The sequence below is a fragment of the Anas acuta genome, chromosome 3 (genome assembly GCF_963932015.1).
Source record: "Anas acuta chromosome 3, bAnaAcu1.1, whole genome shotgun sequence".
Lineage (NCBI taxonomy): Eukaryota > Metazoa > Chordata > Aves > Anseriformes > Anatidae > Anas > Anas acuta.
Genome location: NC_088981.1, coordinates 31,558,320 through 31,584,631, shown reverse-complemented (window position 1 = coordinate 31,584,631; position 26,312 = coordinate 31,558,320). Strand labels below are relative to the sequence as shown.

At 37.7% G+C, this 26,312-nt stretch overlaps 3 protein-coding genes across 11 annotated transcripts in view; 2 read left to right on the top strand and 1 right to left on the bottom strand.

Moving 5' to 3' along the window:
- EIF2AK2 (eukaryotic translation initiation factor 2 alpha kinase 2) lies at positions 1 to 20,404 on the top strand. Of its 3 annotated transcripts, none has more exons than XM_068676441.1 (14): positions 1 to 247; positions 842 to 973; positions 2,419 to 2,533; positions 3,639 to 3,808; positions 8,460 to 8,544; positions 9,559 to 9,593; positions 9,763 to 9,876; positions 10,876 to 10,995; positions 12,303 to 12,410; positions 14,281 to 14,482; positions 16,458 to 16,583; positions 17,139 to 17,237; positions 18,688 to 18,750; positions 18,836 to 20,404. In XM_068676441.1, exons 2-14 carry the CDS (start codon positions 870 to 872, stop codon positions 18,953 to 18,955), a joined length of 1,461 nt encoding a protein of 486 aa, XP_068532542.1. In that variant the 5' UTR covers positions 1 to 247; positions 842 to 869; the 3' UTR covers positions 18,956 to 20,404. The 3 variants fall into 3 exon arrangements, with proteins under 3 accessions (XP_068532542.1, XP_068532543.1, XP_068532541.1); XM_068676440.1 differs by lacking the exon at positions 1 to 247 and adding an exon at positions 351 to 663; XM_068676442.1 differs by lacking the exons at positions 3,639 to 3,808; positions 8,460 to 8,544 and having other exon boundaries at positions 124 to 247.
- GPATCH11 (G-patch domain containing 11) lies at positions 18,340 to 26,103 on the bottom strand. Of its 3 annotated transcripts, none has more exons than XM_068676447.1 (9): positions 26,065 to 26,103; positions 25,566 to 25,809; positions 24,665 to 24,706; positions 24,465 to 24,585; positions 23,576 to 23,666; positions 23,359 to 23,463; positions 22,653 to 22,734; positions 21,680 to 21,765; positions 18,340 to 19,160 (listed from the first exon to the last, which is right to left on the bottom strand). In XM_068676447.1, exons 2-8 carry the CDS (start codon positions 25,765 to 25,767, stop codon positions 21,710 to 21,712), a joined length of 699 nt encoding a protein of 232 aa, XP_068532548.1. In that variant the 5' UTR covers positions 25,768 to 25,809; positions 26,065 to 26,103; the 3' UTR covers positions 18,340 to 19,160; positions 21,680 to 21,709. The 3 variants fall into 3 exon arrangements, with proteins under 3 accessions (XP_068532548.1, XP_068532547.1, XP_068532546.1); XM_068676446.1 differs by having other exon boundaries at positions 25,566 to 25,792; positions 26,065 to 26,088; XM_068676445.1 differs by lacking the exon at positions 26,065 to 26,103 and adding an exon at positions 25,895 to 26,058 and having other exon boundaries at positions 25,566 to 25,792.
- Positions 26,058 to 26,312, top strand: part of HEATR5B (HEAT repeat containing 5B) — a 56,519-nt gene continuing 56,264 nt past the window's right edge. For 2 of the 5 annotated variants that reach the window (XM_068676432.1, XM_068676429.1), the window contains exon 1: positions 26,058 to 26,207. The gene's annotated coding sequence lies outside the window, so the exon portion shown is untranslated. The other 3 variants (XM_068676431.1, XM_068676434.1, XM_068676430.1) reach the window with 3 other exon arrangements.

Sequence of the window (26,312 nt, the reverse complement as noted above, 5' to 3'; positions counted from 1 at the left end):
CGAACAGCAGGAATGGCTGGGGCTGGTACCAGAGGGGACATGACCGTGTAGCCGGGCTAGTCGGAGAGGGAGGAGGGCTCCCCAACCCCATCTATGGGAAAAGCTCGGAGGGCGTGTCGCTTTCGCTTTCACTTCCAGCCGGAGACCGGCGATGCAGGGGGAAAAGAAACTGGGCGGTGCGAAGCGGGCCGGGCCAAGCGGGCCGCACTCCGGGCTGCGCTGCGGAGCCGAGCGGGTCGGAGCCCAGGTAATGGCGGCCGGGCCCGCGGGGCCTACGGCCCCGGGGGGGGGTCGTGCTCAGCGCCGCGGGGCCCGGGTTGTGTGGTGGTTTCATTTATTTATTTGTTTTTAATCCTCGTCTAGATGATGTGCTTCTTCCCGACTCACTCTTTACTGTCATTCTGTTTTGTTTTTTTCTCTGCTCGTTTTTGTACGTGTCACCGAGCCTGACAGTCCTCACGTTTTGAAAGCAGATGTTACAATGTAGAGACATTTTAACACAGTTCTGCTTTGAAGGAATCAGTTTTAGTTCTGTCCGGAGAAATGTTACAGATTTTTCTCAGGATTCAGTGAATGACTCAACCTTTTCTTGCCAAGAAATCTGTTAAGAAATCTTTCATAATCATTGTATTCACTGCTCTGCTTTCTCAAGCTGCTATTCCAGTAAGTCTTCAAAAAAGTAGCAAATCAACCACTTGAATTAGAACCTAGAAATCGTTTTCTATGAGCTTTATCCTATTGGCAACATTTTATATTCTGTAGCACAGTAGTGGGCTGACCAAATTGGGGCTGTTGCTGCAGCAGCACATGGAGGCTTAAACATGGCCGTCAATATTTACAGGATCTTTGTACTCAGATACTGTGTCAAGATGGAACGAGAGTGTATGGGCAAGATCAACAGTTACTGTCAAAGGAATAAATTTCATCATGATTATGTCACCGTGGACGTGAAAGGCCCATCTCATGATCCTGAGTAAGTTCACTATGCATGTCAGTAGCCATCAGGATTCTTGATGCAAATTGGGCAAAGATTGTCTTCTGAGAAGTGGAATGGTTGAAAGTGTATGGTAGAGAGCTGTTTGAAAACACAGATTGGTGGGTGGGTACAGAGGATGCCATGCGATGCACAGGGTTTAAGGAGAAAGCTTATTTCAGAGTTTTCAGAGGGAACCAGAAGGACAAAAGTGAGAAAAAGTTGAGATACAGAAAATTTAGTGAGGCAAAGCTGTGTGCGCAAGCAAAGCAAAATTCTGTCACTGGTTCCCATCAGGAGGCCGACGTTTAGCCATTTCCAGGAAAGCAGGGCTTCATCACACTTAATGGTTACTTTAGAGGACAGTTGTCAATCCCAAATGCCCTACTTCCTCCTACTTTCCCCCAGCTTTTATTGCTGAGCCACATGGGATGGGATGAGATGGGATGGGATATTCCTTTGGTTAGTAGGGGTCAGCTGTCTTGGCTGTGTCCCCTCCCAACTTCTTGTGCACCCCAGCCTCCTCACTGGTAGGGCAGTGTGAGAAACAGAAAAAGCTTTGCCTTTTTTGCAAGCACTGCTCAGCAATAGCCAAAACACTATCGACACTGTTTCCATCACAAATCCAGAATGCAGCACCATGCAAGCTTCTGTGGGAAAAAAAAAAAAATTGATTCCAGCCCAACCTGATTAAGTACAGTCACTCTTGAGCTGACTTCCTGGTCTGACTCACTGTTGCTTTTTCAGCAGCAGTGCACAAATAATTGTGTGCCAGAGGTGGAGGGGATCAGTAGCTGAGTGTTAGAAGGGCAGGATGGGTTGGCCTTTTGAGGGAAATGGCAGCAGGGAGATATGCTGGAGTTGAAGTGACTACATAATCCCATGTTGCATCTCTGATGTGCCTCTGTTCTTGTTTTGAGACCCAAAGTGGCCAAAAGGGACTGCATTTTAACCCGGGTCTCGTGAATCACCAAATGCATTTTTTTGTTCTAAGCAGTGTAGGTAGCACTATATCAAAGGTGAATGTAATATCATTTCTGGATGCATGAAATCAAGATTAGCTGATCTTTTCCCTTCATATAGTTTTGCAGCTCTGAAGTATATTCTGTTGGTAGGGCTTCACAACCTTGCCTTGTAATGATGCTGACCTTATGCATTCTGTAGTAATTTTGCTTATAAAAGGAGTTAAACATTTAGAAACACTGTTAGAGCAAATAAAGAATATGCAGTTTTGATTAGGGAGGTAAAATTTCTACAAGTATTTATACTACAGATTTATGATAACCTGGAGTAAGATGTAGTAAAAACATGCAAATGCACAAATACCTCCACAGGTAATTTATAGTGCTTTGTACATAATAAAAATAAATTTGAATCTGAAAAGGTGTTCAAGTTTTTATGAGACAAAATTTAACAATGTTACAGAAAAGTTTCCTTCATTCCAGGTTCAAGGTTATGGTTAAAATAGACAATGTAGAATATGGCAGCGGCAGTGCTAAATCTAAGAAGGAAGCAAAAGCAATAGCAGCAAAAAAGACATGGGAAATGATTGAACAACAGGTGAGTAAATTGTATGATGTATGTATTTCTTTTGCTAGTAAAGGTTAAAGATGATTCTCTAAAAGTAGCAAATAAAATAGTAATGTTTAATTTGGAAGAGGTTCTAAGTACTTAGTTAAATTGTCTTTGTCCTTTTTTATTCAATGTTTTTCTACTTCTTACCACTGAACTATTTGCCTTTTTATTCTACTACTGGGTATTATCAAGAGTATTTTCTCCTGTTGTGTTATAGAAGGATGAGGAAATTTATTTGCCTCTGTTAAGCTGCATTGGCATGTCCAGAGTGGACAGTGTTCCTTTTTCATCGTGATGGCTGTTGAGCCTTCAGAATGTCTTCAGAACATTTGCAAGCTATTATTCAGTGTGTCTGTTGCCACTTTGCTCATAAAATATATTGCTTTCACTTGTTCTGTTTAGTCTTTGCTTCTTGGTCATTATATTCTTTATGGTATAGTTAATTCTAACCCCCCTTGATTTTTTTAGGTTTGAATTTTGTTCCTTGTTTCTGACAGGTGTTTTTTGGTAACCATTCTCTAATTTACTTTTTGATTCTGAATGCTTTTTAGCACCTTTTGAGTGAAATCTTCCCTTACCTCTTTGCATTATTTTACCATGTCACTGTCTTTATTTTAACACAAATGCTAATATATTACAAATGCTGCCTAATCAGGAGACACCTCAAACAAGTCCTGCTTTCCCCTCTTGTACATGCACAGGAGCATTTACAGCCCTTGCTAACGGCAACATCAGCAGCTTAGCTTTCTGCTGCCACCTGTTTACTTGGCTCTGAGGTGGCGAGAAAGTTCAGAAAACAGCACATTTTTATGAGACATTTCGCTGTTCATTCCCTGCCTTTTGTTAAAAGAGGTGGGAAATGTGGTGATAGGTTGCTAAACACACAGGTGCAGTACTTTGAAAACCGGGTTTATGTTTGTTTGGAAATCCAGAATGTAGTAAGTCTGGCTTGGGGTGGCCGTCCTCTGAATTTCTTATAAATATTTTGAAATGCTAACAAACCTTGCAGCTGTATTAGTTTTCATGCACCGTTTATCTTAAACTAATTTAATTAAGCTTAAGTTTTTAAGTTACCTTTTCTGTTTTACAGCAAAATAGTCATTCAAATATGCAAGCTCCAGAACAAATGATGTCTCCAGGGACCTCACCATTTGGACTAGCTGTTGATTATGTCAGTCTACTAAATGAGTACTCAAAAAAGACATTGCAAGTAGTTAATTACAAGAATATAAGACATCTTGGAGATGCCCACGAGCCCATGTAAGATATACTTACTGTTCTTACTTGCTTTTAGTGCTTCTTGTTAACACTACCATTAGTTAAAAACTAGGATCAGTGGGGGATACTGTTTGCAACACTGATGTTAACCCAAGGGATGGTATGTCACCAGCTGAGGGTGGCAAGGCTAATGGGAACATCTATGCCACTCTGGGGAGCGCTGCGGGTTCAGGAGCACATCTGAAATGCTAGTACACCAGTGCATGCAGCAGGAGGAATTAGCAGATGTCATAGCTGGACCCTTCTCAACAATTTACCGAAGTTCATGGGAGCCCAGGGAGGTCCCTGCTGTGTGGAAGCTAGCTAATGTTACACCCATCTACAGAAAGGGCACGAGAGAAGACCCAGGAAGCTGCAGACTTATTAGTCTAACATCAGTCCATGGAAAAGTTGCAGAGACAATTGACCTGGGGGATAATGAGAAGCATTTAAAGAACAAAGCTATTATCTCACATAGTTGATATGGGTTCATCAAGGGAAGTCCTACCTTAGTAATTTGATCTCCTTCTATGATAAGGTCACCCGCTTTGTGGATGAAGGAAAGACAGTGGACATAATCTTTCTGGATTTCAGCAAGGCCTTTGATGCTGTCCCTCACAGCATCCTTTGGCCTAATTGTCCAATCATGAGATAAATAGGTTCACGCTGCCCTGGGTGATGAGCTGGTTCGGTGGTAGAGCTCAAAGGGTTGTAGTGAATGGGGCAGTGTCTGGCTTGCAGCCAGTCACCAGCAGTGTTCCCCAGGGCTCAGTTCCAGGTGTGTTCAACATTTCCATGTCCTGGATGCAGGAGTGGAGTGCATCCTGAGCCAGTTTGCAGATGGTACTAAGCTGGGAGGTGCTGCTGACTCCCTGGAGGGACGAGAGGCCTTGCAACGGGATCTAGACAGGTTGGAGCACTGGGCAATTAGCAAGGCATGAAGTTCAGCAAAGGAAAATGCTGGACACCGGTACAGACTGGGAGACAAGTGGCCAGAGAGCAGCTCAGCAGAAAGGGATGTGGGGTTTCTTGTTGCAACAGGCTCAGTGTGAGCCAGCAGTGTGCCCTGGCAGCCAAGAGGGTAAACCCCATTTTGGGATACATTAGACACAGCGTAGCCAGCCAGTGAAGAGAGGGCTTTAGGAAACATTTCTTTACCATGAAGATGGTCAAACACTGCAACAGGCTTCTTTGTGATGTGGTTGATGCCCTGTGCCTGTCAGTATTCAAGAGGCATTTCGATAAGGCCCTCAGTAACGTGCTTTAACTTTTGGTCAGCCCTGAAGTGGTCAGACAGTTGGATGTGATGATCTTTGAAGGTCCCTTCCAACTGAACTATTCTGTTCTGGTCTGTTCTGTTTTGAACTGTGCTATATGAATCTTTAGAAATACAGTAAAAATTTTGAGATAATCTGGAGAGAATCTAGTTGAGGGCCATTAAGGTGGTTAGGGGGTTGGAGAATAAGACGTAAGAGGAGAGGCTAACAGAACTGAGTCTGTTCAGCTGGGAGAAGAGATGGCTTGATGATAAAAGTCAGTGTTGGTAAACTGTCACTTATTTTGGTTGCTCTGGCATCTTTTGTGGGCTTCTCAGAATGTATTTCAAAGACCCCTAGGAACCAAGCGCCAAGGAGAGCCTGCCTATGTCTCCTTCTGTATGCATAGCAGTCAGTGAATTGTACAAATATTCCAGTTAGCAACAGCTGAAGACTGATGAACTGCATGTTTTAACTGTCTGAACAATATGCTGGAAAGCTGTTCCCCTGCAAAATCAGCCCTTATGAAACTTAAAATTCAGATAACTTGAGATCATCTGTACCTATATGATGTTTTGGGGAGTTCAACCTTAAAAAAAAAAAAGTGTTAAATACTCACTTTAAAATATATATATATATATTATCTGAAGGCACATCAAATTAATTATCCACCATAATTAATTATGTTAAACATATTGCATATACTCTCCTGAAGAAGTATATTTCAGCTTTTCTTTCTGTAATGTCAACTGACTGTAGTGCTTTAAATCATTAAATTGTGGCTTGTCAGACAGGATGTAAGAAGAGTTAATTTTCTATTGTATTTTACAGTTTTTTTTGTAGCTGCTCAATTAGTGGTCACGTTTTGGGACGAGGTAATGGAAACTCTCCAGATGCTGCACAACAGGCTGCTGCAAAAGAAGTTTATGAGAAGATATCTGAGCATGAATCTTTAACAGTATGTGCTATATTTAGCCTTAAGACAGAAATTAAATTATTTTCTCTTTAGTCTTTGAAATGGACTCATTCATTTTGTTTCAAAGCATGTAACATAGATTCCACTTAGAGTGAAAAAATCCTTCTTACTGTGATTGGGTTACAGGATTCTGTTGGTAGGTAAAATTTATGTTGTGCTTGTATGTTCAATTGCTGAATTAAAAAAAAAATCTCAATCTCAGAGCTGCTATCTCTAATTGTGTATTTCAGAACATGGTCTGATACATTGCTATTCAAGGATACGTGCATATTAAACATGTTTGATTCCTGCCTGCTCTAACATGCCAGTTTTCTGTTTGCTCTCTGAAGTATTGCCAAGTGACTGGCTGTAAGCATAAATCTCCTACTGGATCAATTGGATTAATAATCTTGGAAGTGTGAGAAAGGCAAAAGCAGGAATTAGAATGAAAGAAGAGATTGGACTGTGCACTTAGTCACATGGTCTGAACTTTTGGGTAGACCTGTGCGGTGTCAAGAGTTGGACTTGATGATCCTTAAGGGTCCCTTCCAACTCAGGATATTTTATGATTCTATGATTCTGTGATCCCAAGGATGATTCCAGTGAAGCAGTTGCTAACACCATCCTCTAGAGAGCAGAGCTGTTGTCTTCATGACAGCCATCATATTTCCATAGATGCACAAAAGTATCTGAGTTCTAATAGTAATCCAAAATCAACTTCTGAAGTGCGCAGAGCAGTACATATGAACTAATTTAAGTGAAGGGAAGACAGCACAGAGGAGGAAAAATCTTTTTGACTTTATGTATTTAATTTTTTCATTATTTAACAGTTCAGTGTGGATGTTAAATGCCTTGTTGTTGTTTTAAAGTTCACTGCCTATTTAGAGTAGTCTGTTTAAGCTCTAGGATCCTCCTTTAATATTGTAATATGCTGTCAGCTCATGGATCTTCACATTTTCATCATAGTCTGACATCTACAGCCTGAAGCAAAACCTCTCTAGCAATTATTGTAAAGGAGAGTGGGCTGTTTTGTTGTCTTCCTAGTAGTCATGCTATGTGTCTTCATTCCTGGTGGTATCCATGTAATAAACAAAATATAACTAAATCTACATATTAGCCAAAAGTAGAAAGGCCCAGTGTATTTCTGAATTAAAAAAAAAAAAAAATTGGTGGGGGGGATATTATTGAAGCATAAACTCTTTTTTTTTTTTCCCCCCCCACAGAGAACTGCAGTAAACAATGGAAACGTTTGCTTTTAATAGTTGTTACTCTTTTCTTAATTTTTAATAAATCCTAGATGCTACTTCTGCAAATGTGTCTGTATAATGCTCACTGTGAGAGGGCATGTTTTTCACCAGGCTAGGTGGAAGTTAGGCAGATGCCTTTCTTATGCAATGCTTTGAATGTTCCATGCTGCTATCAGCTTCCACTTAGGACCTTGTAATCTTCTTTCCCCCATCTTAGATGGGCTTTTTATTTTTCTCCAAGGTTTTTTTTTGTGTGATTTTGTTAACCATTCTCTCTTTTTTTTTCTTTTTTCTTTTTTTTTTTTTTCCAGACAGGGAGTGAAAAATCTACCAGTCCTTCAGCTAGTGAGTCTAATTCCCCTGGAGAGTTGGTTCTGTCTAGGTAAGTTGGGTTCATTGATAATGTGACAGTGATAAAAATGTATTTACTAATTTTAGATCTGATTCTAAATAATATTTGTCCTAGTTTCTTTATTGAATAGTTCTATTGGAGGCATTTTTATTGCAACATAAAAAGAACAAAGCTACACCAGTCAGTTGTATTATTTCATGACATTTCTAACATTCATTCTCCTATTGTGACACTCTTGTAAAATTCAGTGTAACTCCGTTTTAGTACTTTTCCATGCTGTACATTCTGATTATTTTTTTTTCCCTTTTTCATTCTCCATAAATCTTCATTTCCAACAAAGGGGAAATTTGCTTAACAAAAGAAAACTAACATGCATAACGTTTCATTTGTAATTTGGGAACCTTAGGTCAAGCCTTTCATGCCTTGCAGTTTATGTGGCGGTAGTGCTGCTTTCACTTCTTTTATATTCTTCACGGCATTGTAAAGCAAGCTGATACATACAATTTGAAAAGTGGCTGCACTGTATTGAAATAATCCTCTGTATTTAAACTCTTTAAATAAAGGATATAATATATTTTAGATTCTACAGAAATAGGGAAATATATTACAAAATGTTGCTATTTTTATTAGCTCTCCTGCATGAAGTTTTGTAGTGTAAATCAGTCGTGGTTGTTAATGCTTACTCAGGTCTTGCTTTTAAAAACTTGAATGACTTCTATGTGGTTTTTTTTTGTTTGTTTTTTGTTTTTTTTTTTTTTTTGTTGTTGTTGTTGAATTCTTAGAAGCATTGTATTAGTTTATGATGACTTTCACCTAAAATGAGAGTATTGTTTTTCCATAATAGGCATGTTCGCTTTAAAGACACAGATGCATACCTGGCAGAAAAAATGAGAGATTTGTTGCCATCTGAAAAGGCTTCACCTTTGCAGGTACGGTAAAAAGATGGTCTTCCTTGTATTTTAGACCCTGAACAGAGTAAGCCTCTTGCCGGAGTGTAGCATCAGTTTCCTCCTTTACTGCTAATTACTAGAAAATATTTGAGCGTTTTTTCTAGGAGTATTAAGTACCTTCTTACTGTTATCCATTATCACTTACTTATTTACTGTGGACCCAGTTTATGTATCATGGATTACATGGGCTTGTACTAGCGAGAAGGGTGATCAAACTAAGCTTTTTTTTTTTTTTTTTTTTTTTTTGTGGGCCATTTCCATGCCATTTCCCTGGGTCCTGTCACTGTCCCCAGAGAGAAGAGCTCAGCACCTGCTCCTCCACCCCCCTTGTGAGGCTGCATGTCTTGCCATCTAGACCCTTCACCATTGTTGTTGCCCTCCTTTGGGCACTCTGTAATAGTTTTATGTCCTTCTTACATTGTGGTGCGCAAAACTGCACACACTACTTGAGGTGAGGCAGCACCAGCACAGAGCAGAGTGGGACAATCCCTTCCCTCAAGCAGTTGGCAGTGCCATGCCTGATGCGCCCCAGCAAGCAGTTGGTCCTTTCAGTTGCCAGGGCACGCTGTTCACTTATATTCATTTTGCCATTGACTAAAACCCCCAGATCTCTTTTGGGGAGCTGTCCAGCCCCTTGTCCCCCAGTCTGCACATATATACAAGATTGCTCCTACCCAGGTGCAGAATCCAGCACTTGCTCTTGTTAAATTTCATGTGGTTGGTGATTGCCTTGCCCTGTAATTTGTCAAGATATCTCTCCAAGGGCTCTCTACCTTCAAGGGAGTCAGCAGCTCCTCCTAATTTACTATCATCTGTAAACTTACTATGCATTTGAGTCCTGTGTCGTTTATATACGGGTCCTACCTTTTATATAAGGTATGAACACATTTATAGATAGACAGATGCTGGATACATTTTCAGGTGCATTTTAAACTAATTATAGTGAAAAAAATCAGGGTATCTTAGCTGCTGTTGTTTTTCTTTTTCATGTAGAGAAATGGACAAAATTCTGCCATGAAATCCCCAAGGTATGTGTTTAGTTCTAGATCGCTATCTTCCATAAAACTATACTGCATACCACTTGACTGTTTTTTATATCTAACAAAGAAATGTCACCATTGTGTGGTACATTTCTTTTTTCTTGTCGTGTATTAGAAAAACAGCTTCTTACAAATTTTGCTTTTATCCCTGCTAAAGAAAATTGGCACCTAATTTCAACAATGCAAATAACAAAGAAGAGAAGAAGATGTCGGATTCAAACAAAAGCTTGCCAAATAACAGTGAGGAAAATAAATACACTGCGGATGAAAGGTAAGAAGGATTTTTTTACTAAGACCTGTATAGCAAGTACATTATGCAGTGGTCTAGATTTAATTGGTTATTTAGAATAGAATATGAGAGAATATTGCTGTAATACCTACTTCAACCCCCCTCTTCTCAGCTTTATTACTGAGCATGGGGTTATATGGCATGGAAGATCTCCTTGGTTAGTTTGGATCATCTGCCTGGTTGTGTCCTTTCTCTAATCTCTTGCACACCCCTATTCAATTGATTTGTGGCAGGGCAGGGTGAGAAACAGAGAAGACCTGTATGCTGTGCAAGCACTGTTCAGCAACAGCTATAGTTAGTGTTATCAGCACTGTTTTCATCACAAATCAAAACCACAGCACCATATGAGTGGCTATGAAGAAAGATAACTGCATCACAGTCAGGCCCTGTACAAATAAAGAAAATTTGCTCTTATTCTGTTGCTATATGGAAAAGAAAAAAAAAAAAAAAAAGGAACTGCAGTGGAACTTTGTTTTACAAATACTTAAAATAAACAGACAGCAAACATGCTTTGAGATTGTGGTTGGTGAAATGTTTGTGAAAATGACACTTTTCTATGCTCAAAATTAATATGTAGGAGGGATTTCCTTCTGGTTTATCCTGCCTGGTACAGAATAAGACTTGAATTCAGAATCTGGATGAGTTTCATATCCATGGGTATAGGTACTCAGAGGAAGTACTATATTTCCCATTCTGTATAAATTTTGAAATATTTACCAGAAGTAGGGTTTGGAACTCATTTTTTTACATTTCAGATGAGAGCTGCAATGATGTGTTATAGGGCTGCTATCCCTTGTGTTTTTTTTTGTTTTGTTTTGTTTTGTTTTTCAAGATTATGATTTAGACCTGTGTATGCGTATATTGAGTGAGCCCTGTAGAATGGTATTTCAGCAGATATTAAGCCCTTTGGGATCATTTCTGTATCTTGTAAATGTAATGCTAAGTACACTCCAGTTGGATATATATTACTTTTCTTTTTAGATTTCTTAAAGACTATAAAAATATAGAGCCAATTGGTGAAGGTGGTTTTGGGAATGTTTTCAAAGCAACAGCAAAGACTGACGAGATGATCTATGCAATCAAGCGAGTTGAGCTTAAGAAGTAAGTACCGTATATTGACTTTTTTTTTTTTTTTTTTTTTTTTTTTTTAGGACATCCTTAATCAAGTTTTTCATAGTTTTTTTTTTTTTTTTTTTTTTTTTTTTTTTTTTGTGTGTGTGTGTGTTTTTTTTGATGGCCCTTTGGGGAACCAAGAGTTGGACACAGTGGTCCTTGTGGGTCCCTTCCAATTCAGACATTCTATTATTCCATGATTGTCTTTTTTAATAATCCTTGGAGCATTTAAGGAATTTTCATTATTAACTGTCTTTCTGGTAGACTTTTCTTTAGTTCGGTGTAAAGCTGAAAACTGCATGCCAGTCTTCATTTTTGCAATCTCTCAAATAACTTGGCATACAGCTCTAAGAAAGCGGATTTATTACATTCAACTATCCCTAAGTACACTTGTACAGAATTTTTATGATTTCTGGTTGTTAATATTGTAGAATGTGTTTCAAGAAAATTTGCTGATTAATAAAACCATTGGAAGCAGCAATGTTATTTTTGACAGGGTACCTTACCTGAAAATTTACTTATCCATAATATATAATGACTATAATTAGGGCAAATGGAGAAAAATGAAAGTAATACATTTTGTGGTTTGTAATTGGAAAATACGTATAATTTATATCTAAATAATATAACTATGTAATGCGAAGAGTGAACCATGTTGCCACGTTACTTGTCCTTTATAATAATCTCCACACAGAATAATGATCTTAAATTTTTTACGTAATTTTTTTCAACTAGAGTATTTAAGACTACTGGTAGAGTACTTAATCAGCAGCTGAAGAACTTGCATTTCTTTTATGTAATCTATTCAGAAAAATAAAGTTGTTCTCTATGAAATAATAATTTTGGAAATAGTTGTCCTTCACATTGCCCTTCAAATTCCTGTATTCTTCACAGTTGTGTATTATTTTCATTTTTATTACAGTATTTGAAGAATCAATACAACCTTTTTTAATAAAATGTGCTAGTTTTCACTGTGTAATTTAACAAGAAGTGTAGGCCAATTACAGCAATAGTTCTTCATGAGTATTTGCACACTTCTGTATATGTAAACAAACCTTTTTCAGCATTGTTGAGCGGGGCTTTGATTTCTAAAAAAAAAAATAAATAATAAAGCTATATTTTTTTTTTACCTTCTAAGAACATTCCATTATTTTTCAGAATCAATGCAAAACTGTCTGTATACTGCTATTTAAATTGTTTTTTATTTAACTCAGTATTTATTTTTTGTAGGGAAATATCATTTGTTTTGAAATATTTGTTTTGTTTTGAGATTTTTTTTTTTCTTCTCCAAACAGGAAGGTGAAGCGTGAAGTACAAGGACTCGCAAGACTTGAACATAAATACATTGTGCGGTATTATTGTAGCTGGGAAGGGCTTGACTATGTGACTTATCCAGACTCAAGGTAACTACAAAACAGTAGTTTGCAGTCACAAATGTGTTTTCCATATTGAATTTTGTGTTGTTAAAAGAAAAGCTGATCAGTGTTTATGCACCATTACACAAATATAAATGCATACGTGTAGTTCCACAATCATTGTTAGGAGAAAAAACACAGTACTCTTGAGCAGCCAGTGGTTCATAGTTAAATACTTTCTTGGTGAATATTAAATATTTAATAATTTTATCTTTCTTCTGTCTCTTATTATACAGAACTTGCTGTATCTGTAGAATAATGTAGGAATGCAGAAATCAAAATATGGGACAAGGATTAACATAACTTAAAAATGGTCTACCAGCTTCCTGATTGGAAGCCCCCCTCCCTTTTTTTTTTCTTTTTTTAGGAATTGATTATCCAATAACTCTCATAAATGTAATTATTTCTCTAAAGTAACATTTAAACTATGGTGTCTGATAGAGTTTTTATTGTGAACACAGAGCTATTGAGAGTAGAAATGCAGAATGAAATGTTCTTTTGTTGGAGGTAGTCTTCCAGCACTACGAGTGCTGGCAAGACAGTGGTAAGAATTTTACTGATAAGTTAGGTTATTATATTTTCAAAGGTTTTATGGTAAGCCTTTTTCATAGCTATAAATTTTCACTTTTCAGGTATGTTACCTAATTTACCTAAAGCCATAAAATATTAATGGATTCAAAATTACGGTTAGCACAATATCTGTTAAGAGTGTTCAGAAAAAAGCTGAATTAAATAGGCAAAAAAAGTCTCCTGAAAATCCAACCATTAGTAGCTTGGAGTCTCAATATCGCTTATGCATTTAATATTGAACAGATGCTGGTTATCACAGAAAAAGACCTTAAGTCTCAAAGGCTGAAGTCTCAAAGGGCTGAAGTCCCAGAGTGGAAGGCCACCTAGTGGCCTGACCTCAAGGCTGTAGAGAGTCCCGAGCCACTTTAATTAATGCTTGTTCTTTCAGTGTGTCAGAATGCTTTATTCTAAGGCACTGAGATCACACAATGCAAATCAGAAAAAGAAGTGGTGCTTCCTCCTCTGCATATTGTCCTTTCCCTCCCCATCTCCAGCCTTAGTCTATTTTGTGGGCTGATGGTGAGGGAACTCAGTGAATATATTTCATTTAGATTTCCGTCTTTCAGAATGATTCTCTGATTCACAGACTTACCATGTAATCAATCATAGAATGGCTTGGGTTGGAAGGGAACCTTAAAGATCATCTAGTCCAACTGCCCTGCCATGGGCAGGGACATCTTTCACTAGATCAGATTGCTCAGAGCCCTGTCCAGCTCGGCTTTGAACACTTCCTGTGCACATAAAAGATGTCACCACACTTCCTTCTTTAAGGGACAAAGGTTAAAAAAATGTGATCATTCTAGGTAGGGGAGGAAGGCTAATCTTGTTGAGCACTATAGGGAATACCTGCCAGAGTTTTGCAGTAATTCCTAGAGGGCAAGATGGGACCCAAGTACTGTTCTATTTCTTGCTCAACAGAACATGCCTTTATATATGAGAAGAATTTAGGCAATCAGAAAACTTTCAGTGTGAACAAGGAGGTAAACAAAATGTTAGGAATCTTTCAGAGGTATGTAGCAACTGAACAGGGATTGTTTGGTTGGATTGTTTTTTATTTAGATCTAGTACCTAGCGGTGTAAGGTCTTTAAAATCAAGAAACTTTCAGACTTTCTTTTGAGTAACTCCAAAAAGAATAACAATTTTACAAATATATCTATATCTATTTATTGTTTATTTTTTTTTTTAGAGAAGAGGGACCTGAGAATCATTAATGCTTTGGAAGGAATTTGGAGGCTTTGGAGGAATTGTATCTTGCCAGTTTTAATAGTGCATAACTTTCTTTTGCAGGCAGAAGTCAGAAACAAAAATTCCTTGCCTTTTCATCCAAATACAATTCTGTGAACAAGGAACTCTGGAAGATTGGATTGAAAAAAATGGAAAAAAACCCAAAAAACAAAGGTACCAAGATATGGCACAAAACAAATTTTTACAAATACTGGAAGGAGTGAACTATATTCATTCCGAAGGGTTAATTCATCGAGATCTCAAGGTAAGCAGAAGAGGTATTTTTTTAATAATTTTAGATAAAAGTAGTACTTACTGGAAGTTCAGAAAATATTGTTTTAGTATTTGTTTAATTATGTACCCTAGCAGTGTGCCTCTTCTGATGTTACAGTGATCTTTTTTTCCAGCAACTGGCTGGATTTCATTCTAAAATCAGGAGAACTAAAGGACACAGAGTGCATTAGTTAAAAAACAAAACAAACCTCTTCCTCCCCCCCCCCAAAAAACAAAGCAAAACAAAACAAGCTACACCACCACAACCAACCCCCCCCAAAAAAAACACAAAAATACCCACCACCAAAAAAAGGCCAAAGCAATCAGCAGTCATCAATTAACAGGCATTTTCATGTGTTATGTGCTACTAGGTCACAAGACAGCCTATTGGGAAAAGGAATACTGATCTTCCTTGGTAATAAAACAATTAAAATAAAGAAGGCAAAAGGTTGAGTCTAGGAAGTTTGCTCTTATTATATTGCAAGGGGACAGTTTATCCTAGAATCTATTGAATTTGATAATGATTCTAGTTGCTCTTGTATCATGTATGCATACAAATATTTGCATGCTACTTTTTTGAATAGAATTTTAGTCTCCACAAGTGCACAACCATACAATCTTTATATTAAAGTAAAATATTTTTAAAGAACAAAGTTACAAGCCTTCAATGTTTATATGCGAGTTACAACATTGCTTATAGTTTTAAAACTTACATTGTGAGCAAGTCATTAATGTGGTGACTTTCCTAAAAACTAAAGATGGCTGCAGTGGGTCACACTAAATGTAGATTGAGGATGTTGTCTTCTTCATATAGTGGTTATGCTCAAATACCTAGAGAGTATTAGAGCTGAGAGATGATACAGTGATGCTGACCTTGATGCATATTCCCCTTCTCTCAAGACCTCCAGTAACCTGAATTTTATACACTTTTTGATTTTATATACTTTTCCGTGTTCCTATGAGTCTGCTGCCCCAGTCTCTCATCCATGTAAACTAGCTGTAATATTCTTCCAAGTCCTATTGCTAACTTGTCTGCCTGCATTTTAATTTAGCAACTTCTTTATCCCCACTTTGATCTGTTAGCTTAGGTGCTTGGCGACCGGAGATCTGTGTCACAGAATCACAGCTGCAGAATAGCTTCAAGCTTTCTTCATCCTGAGATGAATGTCTGTTTGTGCCTGGCGTGAGTGGAGTCTTCAAATAGGGCACTACTGTTATTAAATGTGTGTGGACTTGGTTGTTCTTGAACAAAAGAACTGTGCTGGGCATTCTTGACACAAAGATTGCTTCCTGTGAAACCTTAAGACTTTCCTGGCCTTACAGTCCACTGGATCTTCTTTGGGTTAGAGACAGGATGAGGCTGTTTGTTTTTTGTTTTAACAGCATTCAGAACTATAGTTTATTCTTTGGAATAACAGATGACTTGGAAATCTTCATCCAAACTTACACAATTTTATTTTGGTTGCTGATGACTTTGTCAAATTTAAAAACGCTAAGTTCAATGAAAACTGTGAGATACCTGTAGCAAGCCCCAACTCTGCAGTCAGCTTCATACAGATACTCCTACTTTGCCTCGGAGAAACTATACTTTGAGTGGAATTCCATGTAAGCCTAAATGCTTTGCACAAGTGCATCAAATCCCATGACTAAAAAGCATTTTTGGATAGTAAATGTTATATACACAATGTATTTGAAGAATATTAAAGCATGATATAGTCATCACAAGTAGTTAAAATAAAGTTAGTTATTGAGGTGTATGCTATTTTAAACTTAGTTTGTGTATTTCAAAGCAAAGTTATTCGAACTTTCTTCTGTTTCCCACCCCCAATCTGTTTCTTAGTAATTTCTGTGAACGATTACCAAATTTTAAGGGGAGCACTTCTGTGGCTGATTATACTTGATGGTAAACCTTGGTGATACAGTAATTTACTGATTTACTTTTTTTTTCTATATATGTATGTATATAGCCTCAGAATATATTCATATCGCGTGATGATCAAATAAAAATAGGTGACTTTGGTCTTGTGACTTCTGTGACATATGAAACTCTGACTGGGAACCGAGGAACAAAATCATACATGGCACCAGAGCAGGTAATTATCTTGCTGTTACTGCCTTTGCATGCATTTCACAGTATAAACTCAGTATTGGTTGTGTTTGACCCTTATTGCAGTACTAAACCAAGTTGCTTTATGTTCCCTGATATGACTGTATATGAGGGTAACCTTATTCTGAAGAAAGCAGTTTGCAAGTGTGGTGGTTTTATTTAATCGTCCTAACCTACAAGGTCTGACACTGGTGTAAGAAATGCTTTTGTGTAACAGTTTGCCAGCCATGTAGTTGAATTTAGGACCTCTGTTAACTGTGCCATTTGAGTCCCTCTGTTTCATTACTTGTAACAAAGAGACATTGGCATGCCTTATCTGTATAGTTTTGTGGAAGTCATAATTTCAGTGTGCTTACCATGACATCACAGCCACTATTTAACAAGGTCATAGCAGAAAGGGTTAAAAATTTTAATGGGAAGATCCAGTAATGCCAGTCCTGGAGTTTTCAGGTGACAGTTTTTACTGATTTCAAATTTTCCCTTAAGAAGTCATATCCAGTTGTATTTGACACCTACATTGGTTTTGCTGTGATTTTTGTAGGTCTTTGACAAATATGGAAAGGAAGTAGATATTTATGCACTGGGATTAATTTGGTTTGAAATTCTTTCGGCATTGGCCAGTCGTCATGAGAAAATTAAGGTATGTAATCTCTAATTAAAATATAAAAAAACTCTCATATCATGTATCATTATTTTGCCTTACTGCAGGTATCTTATGCTGATTACATGCCAGAAGGAATCTGTACATCTACAGTACTGTCTCTATTCATATTTTCCCCTTGATTCATGTCTGTAAGGCTCACAAGTGCTTCATGCTTCAGTTAAAATGTAATAATTGAAGAAACATCACTGGGTTTATTTTACTTACGTCCTATTGATATACAGATTAAAGCCTTACTAAGCTTAGATATGTACATGCATCTATAGGGAAAATAATCAAAAATCTAAAAAGTATCTACCGAAAAGATATCTGATCTTCTTATTTGATCAGAGTATTGGAAAGGAATATTTTTCTAATTTTAGAAAAATAAGAATTGGAAGAGTTTAGTGTCTGCCATGCTCTTCTTCACTACAGCATGGAACAAGAATAAAGTTTCCATAGAGCTGAAACCTTTGTAGTTCTTTGAAATGGAAATGAAAGTGATTTGGAATATATGGCTTTATTTTAATTGAAAAAATATTACTTCAAAAAGATACCAGTGTTACTTAATCTTTGCCCAAACTACGCTCAAATCTATATAGTCGTAGGACAGGGATGTAGATGATGTGTATTGTTTCTGAAGTCATTATTTTGTAAGATCTATGTATATGGTTGAACACTGTTAGCTTGGCTTTTTGCCAACAAAACCAAACCATATCAAAGTGTGTTTGGTCCACAGATTTGACTTGGCTCCAATTGCCTACCTTGTAGTATTTCTAAAGACTAAAGGACTTTCCCCTGCTCACAGCCAACTGTGCAAAAATTCCTACAGTTCTACGGTATTCAAAGTTTAAAAGGCAAAACCGATTGAAAATCATTACATGGAAAAAAATAGCTGTTACCCAGAAGCAATTTCTGAAAGCATGTATTTAGAAATGCTCACTGTTAGTTGCTTTGAACTCCACCTAGCATTTTCTGCAGTGACACAGAAATAATTTTGTAGCACTGAACAAGGTAAAAGGGAGGAAGCACACCTGCTTGGCTCAGAAATAACATCCACATGTTGTCAGAACAAGAAATTAAGCCTTCTCACAATGTGTGTTGTTTGTTTTTTTTTTAATCGCTGTTATTTGAGGACAGAAGGATAATGGTTATTAAGTAGAGAGGTTTGCTGAAACAAACACATCATTGTATTTTGTGAAACTTTTAATCTTAAAAAGGGACAACAGTTTACAAAAAGGACCATTAAAAAAAACAAAGCTCAACTAAATGAGAATTTTTCAAACTTCTATAGTTTTTTGCAGCCTTACCTTTTTTGTAGATTTGTATTCTCCTGATTACTTCTGTAAATTATTGCAGACTGTGAAATGAGTTTCACAGGTTGTGAAATGAGGTGCAAAATATAATGAATAAAAGCATACTGAAACTGTTTATCTCATATGAATTTCAGGTATGGCCTGATGTAAGAGAAGGTAAATTTCCAGAGGGCTTCACTGAGCAATTTAAAACACAGGTATAGTATTAGAATACATTATTTCAGTTAGTTTCTTTATTTACTCATTTAAAAAAAAAAAATCAATTTTAATTTCTTTTTGCAGGCATCCATAATCAAAAAGATGCTTTCAAAGGACGCCTCAAAAAGGCCCCATGCATCTGAAATACTTGAGCTTTTGAAGAGTGTTGATAAAGACAACTCACGTAAAGTTCATACTCAGTAAACGCCATTTTAAAAGTCTCCTAGATCATGCTTAAATCCAGTTTGATTCAAACTTATGAAATTCCATAAATATATCAGAAGCAAGAGCAAGACATGGGATACGTCTTTTCCATGGTGTTCCGCCTTCCTGCCATTGAGGAGCTTGCTGGCCAAAATAGTCACATCACCGTTTACTCCCACTGGCTGCAGATCAGAACAGCAAACATCTGCAAACAATCGCTTACAATTTTTACGTGGAAACACGGGTTAGGTATGAGCTGAACTATATTACACAATAAGCACAGGAACCTACTCCTTGTCTCCCGTAAGACTATGTTGATGTGATAACTGGCCTGTGGCAACTCCCCACGCGTGTGCTCTTAACACGTGCGTGCTCTTAACACGTGCTCAATCCATTATCAGCTGAAGTAGATGAAGCTCTGTCTTGTGGCATGTGAACCAAACCTTTCTTTTTTTAATAGCAAACTTTATATTATTTACTAGACTCCCCCCACCCCCCTTTAGACCAGAGGAGGTAATGTGCTGAATTGGAAAGATTGATTTTGGTAGGAAGAATACTAGAAAGAGGTGGGGGTTATTCTTTACTGAATTTCAGGTCTCTAATATGAATTTTCTTCTCACAATATCTCCATCAGAACACCTAGCACCTTTAATGCGCTAAAATGTAAATACTCTTTTAAAGTAGGTGTTCCTTGAGAATGTAAATGTTTTAAATGTCAAGCACCTAGCTTCTAGGAAATCCAGTTGAAAGAGATTTATCCTAAACTTTTGAAACCCTCGGGATATTTTTTGTTTTCTGAAACAAAGTTGGGGTACTCAGTCTCCAGCATTTCCTCAGAAGTAACCATTTTAAATACTTTGTCGAAAGCACTTTAAACATCCTCTCCCCCATACTGCTGGGTTTTAATCGCTTATTGTAGTACTGAGGCATGTGCAGCTGGTAACAGGTGTCCTGAACACCTCTAGTGGACTTACCATCAGCTCTGCAAAAGGCAACAGCAGGTCGCCTGTTACTATTTGGTTACACACTTCAAAGACTACAGCTTTGGTAGAATAGGAAGGGGAGTAAAGATGGGCAAATCACCCTTCTGAGTCTCATCTTTGAATTGTTTAAAAAGACACAGCTCACTCCTGTGGTACCGCATAAAGGTATATGCGCAGAGATTCTAAGCAGGAAAATAAGTATGATGTGATGATGTGTAGTAATGATAAATTATAATAGGATTTTTCTAAAAAGTTAAACAGGTTAAAGGTGGGTGTTTGGTTAAAAAGAATGACATAAAAGAATACGTAGTAATTTTTATACTCTTACGGAAATCTATTGTTGATCCCCTATAAGCGGTGCTAAATAACGGTCTGATTTTATGTCCTTTTGTAAGAACTGTTTTTTTTTCCCCCTTATAATGAATGTTATTGTTCATAAATAAAGCATTCAATTATTTTGGACTAATTCATATTTTTTTTGCAGTACTCAAGGTCTAGGAGAAATTATATCCCAACAGACAAAAATACCACTACTAGTTCCACTTCCCTTTCACCCATAAACCTACCCTTACAATGTGAAAATTAACATGTGACAAGTTTCAGCTGAAACCTTTGTAGTTCTTGCACAGAGCACTTGTACCACCACTACTCACCATTACTCTGACCTTACCGCAACTTTTCGGTATTTAAAGAGGGCTTATAAAATAGTTGGACAAGAAAAAAAGTCCAACTTTTAATCTTAATCAAATGAAGAAGAAAAAAGGGGAATGGTTTTAAACTAAAAGAGGGGAGATTTAGATTAGAGGTTTAGGAGGAAGTTGTTCACTCAGAGGGTGGTGAGACACTGGCACAGGTTGCCCAGAGAGGTTGTGGATGCCCTATCCCTGGAAGTTTTGAAAGCCAGGTTCGATGGGGCCCTGGGCAACCTGATCTGGTGGGTGGCATCCCTGCCCATGGCGTGGGGGTTGGAGTGAGACCTTTAAGGTGCCTTTCAACCTGAGTCCTTCAATGATTCCTTTCTTACTGTGAAGTATTGTTTAGCTTGTCACAGTAGTTTTTAATAGATCTTTATTTTTTTGCAGTATTTGTATACTTTAGTAGTAACTTTCTACTGGAGGATGTTTACAGAAGCAGTTGTCATTCCCTAAGGATAAAAAGTCTATTAAGATTATTTATAAATATATATTTAAATTGAACGTGTCCCATGATCTGGTGAATATGCACCTTTTACATATAACCGAATATTAAATGCCACTGTAACATTTCAAAAGCTCCCTCCTCCATGAGCTCTGAGATACTAAGGAAAAAAAACTCTGACCTGTAGTCATCCAATAAGGATGACCCCCACACACACCTGTTTAACATCCTGTATAACAGAATAACAAGTCATATGCAACTTGTTACTTGTATAATATATGTTACTTACATAACTTGTTACTTGTATAACAAGTAACAAGACTTATTCAAACTTGATCTTTTAAAATCAGAGCATAATCGAAGACTGTGGAATTCTTACCTGCCTTCATGTTACAGTAATTCACAATAATGCATCTTTAATTCCTAATAAGTTGTGCAACAAGCAGAAGAAACATAGAATGCTTCAAAAATTGCAGTATAACCTGTCAACTTTATGATTCTTCTGTGTACAGTGGTATGAAATTGGGCACAACAATGAACCTTTTTTAAAAAAAAATTGAACCTTAAAAAAAATACATTGTCAGAGTATAGCAACTATACATACTTATCTAGAACTCCTTTCTTTAGAAAGGCTTTAGTCATGATCTGCAGCACTGTCTCCAGGGCAATTTGAAGACAAATCTTCAGAATCTATGGAATAAGCAGAGAAAAAGTGAGCAGTTAATTCCACTGAAAGAAAATGAAAAAAAATTGCTAGAATTATTTGAAGAAACTGTACAAAACAGGTTAAATAGAATTCAAGGTTTGCAAGTTATTAATTCTAAACTGTGTTTTAAAACACTGAACATAAATAACAACAACATAATAAATAATAAAACACCTGCAAGCTTTTTTTTTGATGCTTTTTTTGATACTTTTAATATCTGAATTTTGTTTTCTCAAAACAAAATGAATATTAATACCAATTCAAATTAAGTGCCAGTATGTACTTTTTGTGCATGTAAACACCTTACAGTTGGCTTACAATGAAAACCCACCAAGCTTTTTGCAAAACAGTATCTTGGAAGGAAAATCCCTTATGCATATTTAAAAGACTTTAGTAAGAGAAACAAGAAGTATATATTCTGACATAAGTATTAATGTTTCTCCCAGAAAACTTTGTACCCTGGATGAGGGGTAAGCACGCAGCTATCAGACTACATCATGACAGCTTCTTATAAGCCAGGTTGCAGAACAGAAGACAAAGCCATTCAGATGGCACGTGTGGGCTGTTGAGAGCTCTTTTAGGAAAGTGTCTCTGGTAATGCTGAAGCTACCTAGTATCAACCATCTGCATTATAGTAAAGGGAAAATGTCTGATGAAATAAGGTTAGACCCAATATCAAAAAGTTGATAGCCTTTGATTCTGGACCTCAGAAAAGGAGAATTGACTATGAAGAACAGAAGCATAGGCATAGTTTGTATAGCACTGTCCTTGACGAAAGCATGCAACAGGGTAAAGAGTGAATATATATTGCATTACTCAAGTCTACCTGCGTAAGTGAAATAAAACATACATGTGGCAAGTTTACTCTCACCTTCGTAGGTGGTTCCACACCAAATGCAATAAAAGTGTTCTTCTCTTAAATATGCAGTCAGGAGTTGTAGCTTTTCTGATACCTATAGGTATGGACAAGGATGCAATGAGTAGGGGCTTACATGATGTAAAATGGTTTGAGCTGCTGGTTTTGCTAAAACAGATTGTTTAACCTTTTTCTTTAGAAAAGCTGTTGTAACTCAGTAAGGCGTGAAGTTACCCAAATTGTTGTGCCTACAGCAAAGGAATCCAGGATCTCTGGAAAGTTAATGGCTGCTGTTTGCTCATTATTCTTTCCAGCTACAAAACCTGCACTGAAGATACAGCCGAAGTATTACCTAGCTACCTTATATCAACTGTATGATACTTTCTGATGGAATTTTTCACACTTCATCTCTGCAAATCAAATATGTTAAGCTAACAACAGTGGTGTAATCTAGTTCTCAGAAAACATTAAAGACATTAAAAAACATTTCTCTAAAGATTAGCTTCAAAAGAGATAAGCAATAAAATATAAAACATTAAAACTGATTTATCATATAATTGTTTTAAAAGTGACGGCTTTAAGATGCCAAAGAGATTTACTACATTTTTACTACATAAAATTTACTACAGCTTTGAAAATGACGAATACATTCTTTAAGGGAACATTAAAGGGAACACAATTTCATTGTGAATCAATCCATGCATTTAGCTGTGAAGCTTACACTTAAGTCTGAGCTTGTGCATTCATCATCCTTGTCTTCTTCATCCTTCTTGTCTTCCTCTTCAGGTTCTAGCCAATACCAAGTCTCCTTGGGAACATCAATATCCTTAAATAATGAAGGATTTAAATGAAAATTAAATTTAATGTATTAATAATTACTTTGTAGCCTATATCTCTATACTTTAAACTTCCTTCCAACACAGAGAAATGTGTCTTACTTTCTGCATATCTAATTGCTGGCAGGCTCTCTGGCTTTTTCGAAGGTCTCCTTCCATCTTACGCTCTTCTTGTTTGTTTTTGAACCTTACTCTGTTAAGAAAAAGTAGATAGGTAAAATAAGCAGGAAGACAAACAGTAAAACGTGTTACAGTCAACAGCTTTTCTAAAATAGAAAATCTGCTAAGATTCTAGCTATACCAATCCCTCCAACTGCCAAATGTGGACCAGAGAAGACCACGCTTACCAGAACAATGCTGAAGTTAATAAGTCCCTTCTAACATCATTTTTGGAGGAGCAACATTTATGTTTTTATTTTTTTTGAAATAAACCTTTCAGTTACCTCTTCAAGACAGAGCTTTTGATGATAATTACCCTTCGCGTGTTGTTTTTCCACCAGGTTTCCGTAATACATGAAAAAATGGTTCATGAAACATTTGCAGAGAAGATTTTAATCTTCCCTAGTCTTTCTTTCTCCACATATAAACAAGCAAACAAGGAGAAAAAAAAAAAAATATATATTAAAACCCCCAAAGTTTACCCTGAGTTTTAGTTTGTTGCAACCCAAAACCACTGCAGCAATGCTGCTCTGGATTATCCATGAGCTTTATATTGAAAAAGATGACGTGGTTCTTTGACTTAAAAAGTTGCAAGTTATTTGAGAATTAGCATATGTACTGTTCACATTGCTGAATCTTTTATTTTTATAAACGTTCATACAGACTTTTAGCAGTACAGTGTTCACCTGCTCCTGCTTGTTTTATATTTCAGCTCACACCTCCCATTCAAACAACATGCAGAATTAGTAACACTAACAGAATAGCCAAACTTAACATATAAAAAAGAACAGCCTTATAGGCACTTCTTGGGGTATCATTTACGTAATTTTACCTGAATTGATCTGCAGCTTGTTCATTTGCTTGTTTTTTCATATGGAGTTTTTGTCTATAGTTTTCTAGTTTTTCTTCAGCTTTCCGCTTTTTGAATTCCTCATGACCAAGCCCGCTTCTGCCTTTGTAAGTTTAAAACATGAATGTAAGCATCTGAGAAGCTCTGATACCTAACTAAGTAAATTAGGAAGCATCACAAACCTGTTTTTATGTTCAGAGGAATAGGTTCAACAATGCCTTCTCCTGTGAAAAGGAAAAATAGGCCGATTTAAAAAAAAAAACAGGTCTTTCTCAAACTATGGTTTGCATGGTATATTCAAACAGGCAAGCTGATTTTGCCATTAAATATGTAAATTTTATTGCAATTCTGTTTTCTGGAAATTGAAAAAACTCCTATTGATATACATTTAGTGCACTATAAATAACCTAGCTGAGCTGCAACCTCCTTTATTTTTTTCCTTGTCTGCGAAATTGCTGGGTGCTTTCTTCAGAACACTACCCAACAGAAAGAAAATGATGTCAATTTGATAGGTACAGCATACCTGCGATGAAGATTGCTTTGCTACAGTCTTCTGTGGCATTTTTTTATTTGAGAATTTCACAGCTTGATAAAGATGAAGTACAACAAGAATCTGTCTGGGCCACTTCAGTTGCTGATCATCTGCTAGAGATGCACTGTACTGGCATAACGATTACTGATGTTTTCCTTCACTGATTTTATCTGTCAAGACTTCATGCTAAGTACTGTTTCTTTTCCAAAATACAGCGATAAATTCAAAGAAGGGGCTGACTTTTTTTTTGAGCAGTGAGCTTTCCAAGACCATTAAAACAACTTCTTAGTGCAATTCCTGCAGACATGCACATACTGAAACGCATTTAGCAAGCAGCAAGTACTGCTGCTTCCCTCACATCTCTCAACAGTCATTTTTGTTTTAGAAATTTGCTTTTTTTTTTTTTTTTCCTGTCACAACATGACAGTAATGGTAGGTCTCTTAGAGAGGCATTTATTGACACTGTCTATAAGTGAAGCAGCAGCTGCAGTCCATAAAATATAAGAGGACACCCGAAAGCAGCATGCAGGTCTACACAGCGACAAACTTACCACTTTTGCCAAGGGCCTGGCCACTCTTGTAGCCCATCTTCTGCAACAGGGCAAAGCCTTTGTTCTCGTTGCCCAACGCACTCTTCAACACCAGGTCACGCCGCTCTTTTTCTTCCTCTTTTACGCTCTTCTGTCGGTTCCTCTCGTTGGCTTCTTTTTGCTTTTCTTCCTTCTGAAGAGCCTCTTTCACCCGGCGCACCATGGGCAAGCCTGGCCTCACATCCTGCCTACGAATTAATCCCCCCTGCAAATATTAGCTCATTTTTGATTCTTTTCACACTTATAATCATTTAAGAAGGGAAAAATAAATAAAAAAGGCACATACTTACTTAATAAACAAATCAGACATGTAATCCTCCTCTTCATCCTCCCCCATGGCCAGCACGCATGCCCTGCTCAGCCCCTTTCCCCAAACACCTCACAACCCCCACGCTGCCCGGTAGGCGGCTGAGAGGAGCCCCCCGGCCCTCCACACGTCCCTGAGCACCTAAACACCCACCTCAGCCCGGCGCCTGCGTGCGGCCGCCCCTTCCCTTCCCCTTCCCCCCCTTCCTTTCCCTTCCCTTCCCTTCCCCGCCCCGGCCCGGCCGCTGGCGCCTGCGCTGCCGCCGCTTCCTGCTGGAGCTGCGCTGCCCGCTGAGGGTGAGGGGGGCCGGGCTGGGGCCGGGGCCGGGGCCGGGGCGGTTGCAGCGGCCCCACTCGGGGCTCGTTGCCCCGGGGGCTGGGTCCCCTGGCAGGGCGGCCCGG